Source organism: Ursus arctos, unplaced genomic scaffold, assembly GCF_023065955.2.
Source record: "Ursus arctos isolate Adak ecotype North America unplaced genomic scaffold, UrsArc2.0 scaffold_1, whole genome shotgun sequence".
Classification (NCBI taxonomy): domain Eukaryota; kingdom Metazoa; phylum Chordata; class Mammalia; order Carnivora; family Ursidae; genus Ursus; species Ursus arctos.
The window spans coordinates 40,885,448-40,897,991 of NW_026622763.1; the positions used below are offsets into that span (position 1 = coordinate 40,885,448).

General features: G+C 34.5%; 1 protein-coding gene across 8 annotated transcripts in view; it reads left to right on the forward strand.

The window, feature by feature from the left end:
- MARCHF7 (membrane associated ring-CH-type finger 7) overlaps positions 1-12,544 on the forward strand; it is a 47,615-nt gene that overhangs the window by 17,438 nt on the left and 17,633 nt on the right. For all 8 annotated transcript variants that reach the window (XR_008961257.1, XM_057318098.1, XM_026492730.4 and 5 more), the window contains 2 exons: positions 9,816-10,011; positions 11,637-11,804. Coding sequence is in view for 7 of the 8 variants with exons in the window: in XM_057318098.1 (XP_057174081.1) it covers positions 9,816-10,011; positions 11,637-11,804 (364 nt within the window). In the remaining variant the exon portion in view is untranslated. The remainder of the gene's footprint in view (positions 1-9,815; positions 10,012-11,636; positions 11,805-12,544) is intronic.

The window sequence follows — 12,544 nt, forward strand, 5'->3', positions numbered from 1 at the left end:
TTAAGTGTTGGTTGATAATGTATTTTTTTATTCTGTTGCTAGACAAAAGGACACTTGCCAGAGGTACAGAATCACATATCTGCATCCTATAGAAAAGTTCTGGGTTAAATGATTATGATTTATTAAGAATACAGATTGTTTTTTTCCCCTATATTGTCTTCATAAAAAATTTATCTACAGGTCTTTTTCTAATTTTTCACATAGCTTATTAGTGAGGAACAGACTCTGAAACCAGATTGTACTGCCTGGATTGGAGTCCTGTTCCACTACTTACTAGTTGTGTGAACCTGGGCAGGTTTCTTTATTACATCTTTCTTATTTTCCATATCAGTCAATCAGGTTGTTAGTGTTAGAAGAATTATTGACTGAACGATAATAGTGCCTGCCATATGATAAACACTATATAAATGTTAGCTGCTACATTTGTTTTTATTATAATTGTTAGTTAATTATAGTAGCTGCTAGAAGTCTTAGCTGTATTTGGAAAGTTTACTGACATTCACTTTAAAAGGTAAGTATTTTCAAGACTATTCCTTCCAGCTTTTTCTTAACTTCCTAGATTACTTTCAGAGTCTCAGTTTTCATTGTGGAAGTTAAACAAATACAAGCACTTATGTCTTTTATTGATTCTTAAGATAAATCAGGGTTGGAGTTTTTCTTAATGTTTTTCAATTGTTTTAAATGGCATCCAGTTTTTTTTAATGGATTATAGGAACATTTCCAATCTTAAATCAGTTACTCCTGCTTTGCTCTTTAGTTTTGACTTAGAAACTGAGACTTCTGTGTTCTTGCACAAATTATTTTATATCTGTGTTTCTTCTGTAAAATGGTGGTAACAGTAGCTTCTCACGTGGTTGTTATTATTAAGATTAATTGAAAGAAATAACACATTAAAACACATAAAACAACTGTGCCTGAAATTTAGTTAAGAGTTCAAATGTTTGTTTATCATGATGATGATTGTGATTGCTGTTATCATTATTTCCAGGCTTCATATTGGCTTAAATAGTTACATCAAGGTATAGTGTAGTATGTTCTCAGAACATTTAAATTACATATTATGTATTTGGTTTTATACGATGTTCTTAATACTGCCTAACAGAATGTATATTTAATGAATGAGACCTTTAAATATCACAGGGAATATTTTTTAAAATTGCTGATGTTTTTTCACCACTGTTTGCAACATAGCATTCCCCTTCGCTCAGACACTTAGTAAAGCTGAAGCTTCAGAAAGGAGGGTCAGGGCTAAGCATGATAGATCAATTTCAGTTATGTTAAGGTTTAAATAATAGGGAAATACCTTATATTTATATAGTGCTTAACATTTTGTAGAACATTTTTTACTTTTAATTTTAGTTAAATAGGATAATACTTGTATCATTTATAGATAAGGATCTGAAATCTGGAAAGAGAAGTGGTTTCCCTCAGTCACATGATTAGTATATAGTGTACCTGAGTTGAAGAATCTAAGACTTATGGATAGCATTGTTTCTTTGGGAAAATATAGATTCTAAGTTCCGAAGAATTGATTTTCTGAAGATCTTTTGGTTCTCAGCGATTTGTGAGCTGGGCTGCCTCTCTTGTTAATCTTGCTGATATTTCTGTCGCTTCATCTTGAAGTTTTTGTTAAAATTGAATGGTTGAAAACTGTGATCATCTTATCTCTTTGTTAACAGTAAGTAGAATTTTAAATATTTTTTAAAAGAAAATTTGGGAGCATTCTGTGAATATGAAATTTATATAAGTTTCATATATATTTCTATAACTCATTTTTAAAAACTGCTAATCCCACTACACTTTTCCTTTTCTGCTTTGAAATTGATTACTTTTAATAAGAAATAATGAGAGGCTTTTTATTTACATGTTTTCTAGTTTGTGGATCAGCTTACAGAGTTCAGTACCATTTGCGTTTTTTGCATACTATATTATCTCAAGAGAAGAACCAGTGGTCATTAACATGTTTATCTACTGCAAGATTAGCTTCCAAGGAACTAAATACATGCATGCATATATATAAATTAATTTGGCAAGAAGATGAGAATAGTTTTAAAATGGAATCAGGAAAAATACAGATAAAGTAGTGAGGGTGGGTCAAATTCATAACACAGGCATTTTTAAGCCCTATAGTGTTTCAGAGTTAAACTTGGACTCTTGTTTTGGGTGTCAGGAAGGTCACAGGGAAGTAGAACCAGATGTATAAGGTGTTTGTTCATAAGGAAAAGAAACTCAGTACCTCAAAGAAAGCAGTGCTTAGCAATTTGGTCTGAAAGGGGATAGTGAATGATATAGTGGACATTGTCTTCAGTGTAGTATTAATATTATTAGTATATTGCTAGTTTACTCAACTTGATTCTTGGTAAATCTCTGTGTAAGCAAAGGACATGATGCCAAAGTGTACAGCTCAATGAAAACACGGTTCTGTTAAGGGACAATAGAGTGAGCTGAACACCAGTTTTCTGGTAGTCTTCATCTACATATTGGGGAATTCTGAGTGATAACTCCAAATCCTCCTGTCTTATGTATGTATAAGGTTTCTTACCTGGATTTGGGCATGAATAAATTCATAAGTCTTAAAATCAGCTAATGTCTTTTTTTTTTTTTTAATGAGAATTAAAAAGACGACTCATTCTGAACAGAAAGTAGAAAATAAGACTTCACGTTAGTGTAACAACGGATGCGCTAGTACGTGAATATTTAGAAGAGGTCAAAGTTCCATGGTGTTCCTTATGGCTAAGATAATTTTGGTCTGGAAAATTTTCGAAGCAGAAATTAGCGTTCATCACAGTTACAGCATTGATTCATGGAATTGAGGAGCCAAAGAGCATTTCGTTCTGGATTTGCTTCTGTTATTGTGTATTAAATGATTTCCAAATGATTAAGCATTGTCCAGTGGATAGCATTGGTTATATTCGCAGTAATTGTTAAGGTTCTTTTTTTAAGAAAAGCTTTATTGAATTGTAGGTCACATACCATATGACATACCCATTTAAAGTATACAGTTTGGTGGTTTTCAGTATATTCACAGAGTTGTGCAAATCATTACCACAGTCAATTTTAGAAACTTCTTACACCTCAAGAAAAAATTCCAGATTCTTTAGCTATCACTGCACTGCTCCTCCCTCTCAGCACTAAGCAACCAGTAGTCTACTTTCTCTCTCCATAGATTTCCCTATGTTGGACTTTAATTTACGTGAGTAGAAACATACACTGTGGTCTTTTGTATTAGCTTTTTTCACTTTGCGTGCAAGGTTCATCTGTGTTATAACATGTATCAGTACCTTACCCGTTTTATGGATGAACACTATTCCAATGAATTGCGTATACCTTTTTTATGGATGGATAATAGTCCATTTTTTGGATATATCACATTTTGTTTGTCCATTCATCCACTGTTACGACATTTGTGTTTCCATCTTTTGGCTACTATGAGTAAAGGTGCTGTAAATACTTACGTGCAGTTTTTATGCAAACTTAAGTTTTCAGTTACCTTAGGTTTATACCTAAGAGTAGAATCGTCAGTCATATTGTATAACTCTGTGTTCAATTATTTGAAGAGCTGCCTGTTTTCCAAACTAGCTGGACCAATTTATATTCCTACCAGCAGTTAATGTGTGGGGATTCTGATCTTGCCACATCCTTGCCAGCACTTTTCTTGCATTTGATTCTAGCCATCCTATCATGGGTGTAAAATGTCTCATTGCAGCTTTGAGTTGGATTTTCTTGATGACTCATGATTTTGAGCATCTTTTCATGTGCTAATTAGTTATTTTTATATCTTTGAAGAAATGTCTATTCAGATCCTTTGCTTATTTTTAAGTTGGGCTCTTTGTTGCTTTGTCATTGAGTTGTTAAAGATTTTCATTTTATATTCCACCTTTTCGTTACTGGCATATGGGAAAGTGATAGACGTTTTCTGTGTGTGTGTGTGTGTGTGTGTGTGTGTGTGTGTGTGTGTGTCCTGCAACCTTACTGTAATTCTTTATTAGTTCTACGAGGGATTATTTGTTGTCGTTGGTTCTGTGTGAGATTTTCCACAAAGAGGGTGTCCTCTGCAAATAAAGATAGTTTTATGTCTTCCTTCCCAATCTGTGTACATTTTATTTCCTTTTCTTGCCTTATTGCATGACTTAGAACTTCCAGTGCAATGTTATAAAGGAGTGGTGTAGAGAAGAACCAAATAAGCCCAAAGTTAGTAGAAGAATGGAAATTAAAAAGATCAGAAGGTAAATAAATAGGGACTAAAAAGACAATAGAAAAGATAAATGAAACTAAGAGCTGGCTTTTTAAAAAGCTATACAAAATAGACTGACCTTTAGCTGGGTTTACCAAGAGAAGAGGAGGATTCAAAATCAGAAATGAAATAAACAAGACCATAAAAATACAAAGGATCATAAGGGACTACTATGAACAATTATATTCCAAAAACTGAACAATCTATAGAAATAAATTCCTGATAACACAAAACCCACTAAACCTGAATCATGAAAAAATAGAAAATCTGAACATACCATTAGTGAGTAAGGAGATTGAGTCAGTAATCAAAACCTCCCAACAAAGTCCAGGATCAGTTCACTTATATAAATTCTACCAACTTCTCAAACTTTGGAAAATAGAAGAGGATGTAACACTCCCAATTCATTTTATGAAACCAGCATTACCCTGATAACAAGATGTGAACACTATAAGAAAAGAAATTGATAGGACACTATCCCTGATGAACATATGTTTAAAAATCCTCAACAAAATATTAGCAAACCAGATTAAATAAGAGGATTATACACCATGGTCAAGTGGGGTTTATCCCTAGGATACAAGGATGGTTCAACATCCACATATCCGTCAATGTGATACACCACATTAACAAAATGAAGGAGAAATCTTTAAAAAAAAATATCATTTCAATAGATGCAGAAAAAGCGTTTGACAAAATTCAGCATCTGTTTATGATAAAAAACTGTTTATGATTAAAAAAACTCAGCAAAATGGGTATAGAGGGAATGTACCTCAATATAGCAAGACCATATATGATAGTCCCACAGTGAACATCACATTCAGTGGTGAAAAGCTGAAAGCTGTTCCTTTAAGATCAAACTAAACAAGAGACAAGGATGTCTACTCTTAACTACTTTTGTTCAACATAGCATTGGTAGCTCTAGCCAGTGTGGTTAGGCAAGAAAGAGAAATAAAAGGCTTTCAAATGAGAAGAGAAGGTGTGAAACTGCATCTCTTCTCCAGATAACATGATTATATGTATAGAAACCCTGAAGACTCCACCAGAAAATTGTTAGAACTGAATAAATTCAGTAGAGCTGTGGTATACAAAGTAAGTGTACAAAAATCTGTTGCATTTCTCTAACAAATTATTAGAAATTAAGAGAACAGTCCTATTTGCAACTGTATCAAAAAGTAAAATAGGTATGGGGAATTAATTTAACCAAGGAGGTGAATGTTATATACTTAAAACTATGAGACATTAATAATGAAAGAAGTTGAAGACACAGATAAATGGAAAGCTCTTTCATGCCCTTGGATTGGAAGAATTAATGTTGTTAAAATGTTCATACTACCCAAAACAATGTACAGATTGTTTACCAAAATTCCAGTGGCATTTTTCACAGAAATAAAACAATAGTAAAATTTGGAATCTCAAAAGACCCCAATAACTAAAGCAATGTTGAAAAAGAACAAAACTAGAAACATCATGCTCCCTGATTTCAAACTATATTACAACCCTAATAGTAATCAAAACAGTATGATATTAGCACAAAAACAAATAGATCAGTGAAACACAGTAAAGAGCCCAGAAATAAACCTACACATATTTGGTCAGTTACTTGACCACAATGGAGCCAAGAATGTATAGTGTGGAACGGAGTCTCTTTAGTAAGTGGTATTGGGAAAACTGGAAGTCCATATGTAAAAGAATGAAACTAGGCCACTATCTTACACAATACACAGAATCAATTCAGTGGATTAAAGATTTGAACATAAGACCTGAAACATAAAACTCGTAGAAGAAAATTGAAGTGATAAGATCCTTGGCAGGGGTCTTGGTAATAGTTTTTTGGATTTCACACCAAAAGCAAAGGCAGTCAAAGCAATAGTAAACAAGTGGGACTGCATCAAACTAAGAAGCTGCTGCATAGCAAAGGAAACCATCACAACAAAACGATAACGTAGACTACCAAACAAAATATGTGCAAATCATACACCTGATGAGGGGTTAATCTCAGATACGTAAAGAGGTAGTCATACAACTATGCAGAAAAAAATAATCTGATTTAAAAAGGGGTTGGCACCTGGGTGATTCAGTTGGTTAAGCATCTGACTCTTGATTTCAGCTCAGATCATGATCTCAGGGTCATGAGATCGAGCCCCATGTTGGGCTCCATGCTCACTGGGGAGTCAGCTGGAGATTCACTCTCTCGCTCTCTCCCCTCCCCTCTCCCCTCTGCCCCTCCCCCTGAAAATAAATGAATAAACCTTTAGAAAATAAAATAATTATTTTTAAAAATGGGCAGAGGATCTGAACGGACAATTTTTCAGAGAAGACATTAATGGCCAATGAACAGATGTTCAGCATCACTAATCAGGGAAGACAATGACATCAGCTCACCCTTGTTAGAGTAGCTATCAAAAAGAAGAAATAGCAAGTGTTGGCGAGGGTGTGGAGAAGAGCAAAACCTTCCTGCGCTCGTGGTAACATAAATTGGTGCAGTCAGTCACTGTGACAAACAGTATGAAGGTTCCTCAAAAGATTAAAAATACAACTACTGTATGATCTAGCATTTCCATTTATGTATCTCTCTGAAGGAAGGAAAGATGCTAATTCAGAAAAATGTCTACAGTTGCATGTTCATTGCACATTATTTGCAATAGCCAAGACATGGAAACAACCTAAGTGTCCATTGATAGATAAATGGGAAAAGAAAAGTGGAATACAATTCAGCCATAAACGTGGAAGATAACCTACACTTTGTGACAACATGGGTGGCATTATGCCAAGTAAAATATGTCAGGCAAAAACAAATCCCTAATCTCACTTATATGTGGAATCTAAAGAAAACTCTGGGGATGTGTTTGTGGCTCCGTTGGTTAAGCATCCAACTCTTGATTTTGGCTCAGGTCATGACTCTGGTCTCTGTGCCGAGCGTGGAACCTGCTGGAGAGTTTCTTTCTCTCTCTCTCTCTCTCTCCAAAAAGTAAATAAATGTCTGAATTTATAGATACAGAGAACAAATTGGTGGTTGCCAGATTCTGGGGGGGTAGCGTTGGGCAAAATGGATGAAGGTAATCAAAAGGTATAAACTTCCAGTTACAAAATAGTCTTGAGGACTTAATGGGCAGTATGGTGACTATAGTTAATAATACCATGCTGTATATTTGAAAGTTGGTGAGAGATCTTAAAAGTTCTCAGTCACAAGGGAAGACAATCTGTAACTGTGTGGTAGTAGATAATAATTATTTACTATTTGATGCATGACGCATGAGATCCTGGGTCTGGGCTGAAACCAAGAGTCAGATGCTCAACTGACTGAACCACCCATGTACCCCTGTTTTGGGTTTTTATGGAGGCTTCATTACATAATCAAATGGACTAAGTCATTGGCTGTTGGCTGTTTACACCTTCACCCCCTTTCCTGGAGGCTGGGGAATGAGGTAGAACTGAAATCTTTCTTTCCCATAAAAAAAAAAAATCTTAGTTTATTTAATTGTTAAAATAATTTAGAATGGTAAAAAGTAAATGATCCAAAGATACTTGAACAGTGAACCAAATTGGTAGGAGCCAAAAAAGGTTTTGATTTTGAACTTACGCCAGCAGAAATACTGTATTTTTCCTTTCCATATATTGATACTAACAAGCATTTTGTTTCTGGGATGACATATAGGCTGCATGGGCTGCATTTTAGAGTTGTGAGTCATGAATATTATTTCCTGAACAGTGTGTCTTTTCCCATCAGTAGTCAATGCCTGAAAACTAGATTGATTTTAGACTTTTTGTTCATTTTTCACTGTGTCTCTAAATTTGATGAGTTTTTATGTCTTACGGTTACTCTCTTTTCCCATTACTTTTGTCAAAAGGACTTAATTTCCTGCTATTGCGATGACTTCATAGTTGATTTTCCTACTTTCTGTTCATTCCATTTTTTTCATCTTCCACAATGCTCCAAGGATCTTTCTAAGAAGTAGTTGATCTGATGGTATTTCCTCATTCAGTAGTTCCCAAAGTTATATTTACACAAGTGCTATTCAGTTAACAATTTGGTCCATGCAAAACAAAAATAAGGAAAATATTTTGTACAAATAAAGTTTATTTACTTTAAAAGTCTGTTTTATTCTTTTAAATCCATCATGTTTTGGGAGCATTTAAAATGCCCCTTTTAAAAACTGGGAATGGGATTAGATGTTATTTGCTAATGTAGATTTACTTGCTTGTTAAAAGTGGTAATTCTTTCTGAATTTTACATTAAAACATTTTTATTTTGGTCTCCGAAATTCAAAGGTCTTAGAATAACTGGCTTATAGCATATGGTCCCTAATACCCTAATTATGGCACATAAGGTGATTTGGTTTTGAAATATCTAATGAATTTCATTTCTTATGCTATTCCAGTTGGTTGATGAGGCTCTGTGGAGGACTGGGTGCAGAAAGCTTGTGCAGCCAAGTTTGTACTAAGCTGAAGCCACATTTAGTTAGCAAAATACCCTCTGTGCAAGGGATGAATGAAATCCTGATCTGGCCCACTCCTTATTCAGCTTTGCATCTTCAACTTTTCCACGTGTGCAAGGTTTATACTGTAGAGTTACCATGAACTAATATTGTTCCCTGAAAGCATACAGTATGCTTCTTGTAATTGAAGCAAAAAGAAAAAGACACTTTGAACAATTATGGTTGAACATTTTTATGCTTTATGTTGAATAAATTGCTTAACCAATTAGAGAATTAGGGGAAGTAAAATAGTTTGTATGTTGTGAGTGATTTTTGTGTTATGGATGTGTGTGTATACTTATGTGTTAAAGGAGAAAACCTTGAGCTAAAGAGTTTTAATACGTACTGTGTTCAGTATGTACTCATTTATCTGTTTCTTGGTTTAATGATGAAAATTTTCAGATCAGAATTTTTAAAAAAATACCGTTTATAGTGATGTATGACTGTATTTCTGAGAATGGGCATTAGATCAGGATAAATTTTTTATTATTTGAAAAATCTTGGTTTTTTGGGACACCTAGGTGGCTCAGTCAGTTAAGCGTTTGCCTTAGGCTCAGGTCATGATCCCAGGGTCCTGGGATTGAGTCCCACATTGGGCTCCTTGCTCAGCGGGGAGCCTGTTTCTCCCTCTGCCTGCTACTCCCCCTCTTCACGTAGTGTCTCTCTCTCTCTCTCACAAATAAAATCTTTAAAAGAAAAATCTTGTTTTTATAGTAGTTTTCATAATAAGTTTATATTTAATGCTTTTCTTGGCATTCTGTCCACCTTTAGGAACAGGAAACCAGTTCCTCAGGAGTTGGAAATATTAAACCAAGAAAACAAAATGATTATTAAGATTTTTACTCTTCAGTTTTTCCTAACCAAGTGTTTAATAAATATAGTTACATGGAAGATTTAATCTAAATCAGATTGATTACCCAGCAAAGTACAATTACAATATAAAGTAAAGGGACACGGGTAGAAAGGAGCAAAGACTATGAAAAAACCTACATGGTAGAAAAATTTGTGCTTATGAGGAATGGATGAAATTGGGGATTAAACTTAATAGACTGAATGCAAGCATTCTGTTGTTCCATCAAAACACTTTTTTTTTAAACTTACAGTCTCCATCAGCATCAGCATCTGCATCACCATTTCCATCTGCGTGGTATAGTGAATCTGAGATAACTCAGGGAGCACGATCAAGATCACAAAACCAGCAGCGGGATCATGATTCAAAAAGACCTAAACTTTCCTGCACAAACTGTACATCTGCCTCAGTTGGGAGAAATATTGGACATGGTTTAAATGCAGTATCAGGTAAGAGCTAAATGTGTGTAAGAGTCACTATATATGCATTTTGGACTAAAGCCCTTTTTCCAAGACATAGTTATTAAGCAAGTAGAACCCATGTAAGATAGTGGGTCAAATGTAGTGGAGTTTCTGAAATCTTAAGTTAGGGCTATAACTGAAACTGTTCATTTGGGATTTTTTCTAAATTTGATACAAATATCCTACACAAACAGGATTAGCATGTTTTGATTAATTAGAATAGCTGATATGTATGGTAATCGAATTGGTAAAAGTGACGTGTATTTTGCTGGTTATTATAAGAAGTCCGTTTTTTAATTGTTATACTAGGAAAGCCAAATTTACTGATATATATTAATATTTCCTAACCTAAACATATCTTTTGTAAATGTTCTGGTTTATACTTATTTTTTAAAAACAGATTCTTTAAACAAAAATAGTTGGTATTCTAGTAGGAGTTCTGCATAAGGAATCTGAAAGTGAGGATTCTAGTCGCCTAACTAGCTCTGTGGCCTTGGACAAGTCACTTAATCATTCTGGGATTTAGATGACTTACCCATAAAGCTCCATACATGGTATTTTGTACTCAGAGACACACATTTGTTGCACAAATTGAAAAGCTCTTTTTTTTCCTTGAGAGGGCAGGAGGCTCCCTCCTCACTTACACTCCCTTACACTCCTTTTCAAATGAAACACTAGGGAGTGCCTGAAATAGTTTCAAGGTGAGACAGAATTTGTGATGACACAGTTGGAAGATAAAATTCTTGAAATGCTATGTATTATCAATTGAATTAGTGTAAGCGATTCCTTTCTATTTTGATAGGCAGGACTGCCTTGGGAAAGACACTGCCCATCTGAAGAATATTAAGAGTAGTATGATGGGTAAGAGCAGACTGTCCTTAACATTGTAGAGAAACACCATTGTGCACAAATATTTTTGGTCTCTTCTGCTCTGTGAAGGCATAGCATTAAATATCCTGGGCCATTTCCCTTAAAGAGGAGGAATCAATAAGGCTATTGGGACTAGGAAAGGAAGAACCCAAATTTTCAAGGTAAATAGTTAGGGGCTAAAGTTTTGAGAGTTACCTTTAATTTATTTTTTAGATATGATTTCATTTTAAAATTTAGTGATTGCAACAATAATTCTTAGAGTGAACCAAGTGTGAAGTCAAAGATAATATTTCTGATAAAATATCTTCAGTGTCTATAGTAAAACATTTTCCACTTGAGATGGCTTGTTTATGATTTTGGCTGTTCTCTCCAACATCACTTTCATTGGCTTTTCAGGAAATTCTGCATCTTTGGCAAGCTTTGCTTTTTGTTCTGTAATTATTTTACGTTATGCTTACGTTTTATGGTCAGATGTTCTAGAAAGTGACTGAGACATTGGCATCATAGATGGGTGGTAGGTTTTAGTGTGAGAGAAGATGTGTTTGAGTAGGAAATAATTTTATAAGTGATGAGTTCATTAATGAATAATTTTATGTTTTGCCGAATTTTGCTTCTGATTAAAACTATATAACTTTCAAGATTCCTATAATAAATTACAATATCCTCCCTGTGTAATACTAAAGATTTGTCATCAGAAACCTTGAAAGCTTTCTCTGAATTAAAATGTCTTCAATTATTTTAAGATTCTTCATGGAGACATAATCAAGTTCCCAGATCTTCATCAGTGGTACTTGGATCATTTGGAACTGACTTAATGAGAGAGAGAAGAGATTTAGAGAGAAGAGCAGATTCTTCTATTAGTAATCTCATGGATTATAGTCACCGAAGTGGTGATTTCACAACTTCATCATGTAAGTATAAATTGTATTGTTATGTGTAACTTATCTAATAATGTTATATTTCTCTCTTTGTGTATATCGTTATAACAGTACAAATGAATACATGAAGTGTACCATATGAAGATTTCAAAATAGCTTAATATGTATTTGAGTACCTTATTTGTTATATTTTAAAAAATAAAAAGTTTAAAATAGATGTACATTAGTATCTAGGTTCCGTCTGCATATAATTTTCTTGTGCTTTTCCTTTTAAGAATGCATATGTTCTAAAGTATACTAAATAATTTTTGTATACCCCAATATCATTTGCCTTATAGAGTTGACCCTTGAATAATGTGGGGGTGATGGAACTGATCCCTATCCCCCCCCAAATACTGGAACTTGAAAAATCTATGTATAACTTTTGAGTCCCCCAAAACTTCAGTACTCAAACCGTACTGACTAGAAGCCTTACCAAAAGCATAAACAGTTGACACATATTTTTTGTTACATGTGTTATGTAATGTATTCTTAGAATAAAGTAAGCTAGAAAAAAGAAAATGTTATTAAAATCATAAGGAAGGGGGGCGCCTGGGTGGCACAGCGGTTAAGCGTCTGCCTTCGGCTCAGGGTGTGATCCCAGCGTTCTGGGATCGAGCCCCACATCAGGCTCTTCCGCTATGAGCCTGCTTCTTCCTCTCCCACTCCCCCTGCTTGTGTTCCCTTCCTCGCTGGCTGTCTCTATCTCTGTTGAATGAATAAATAAAATAAAA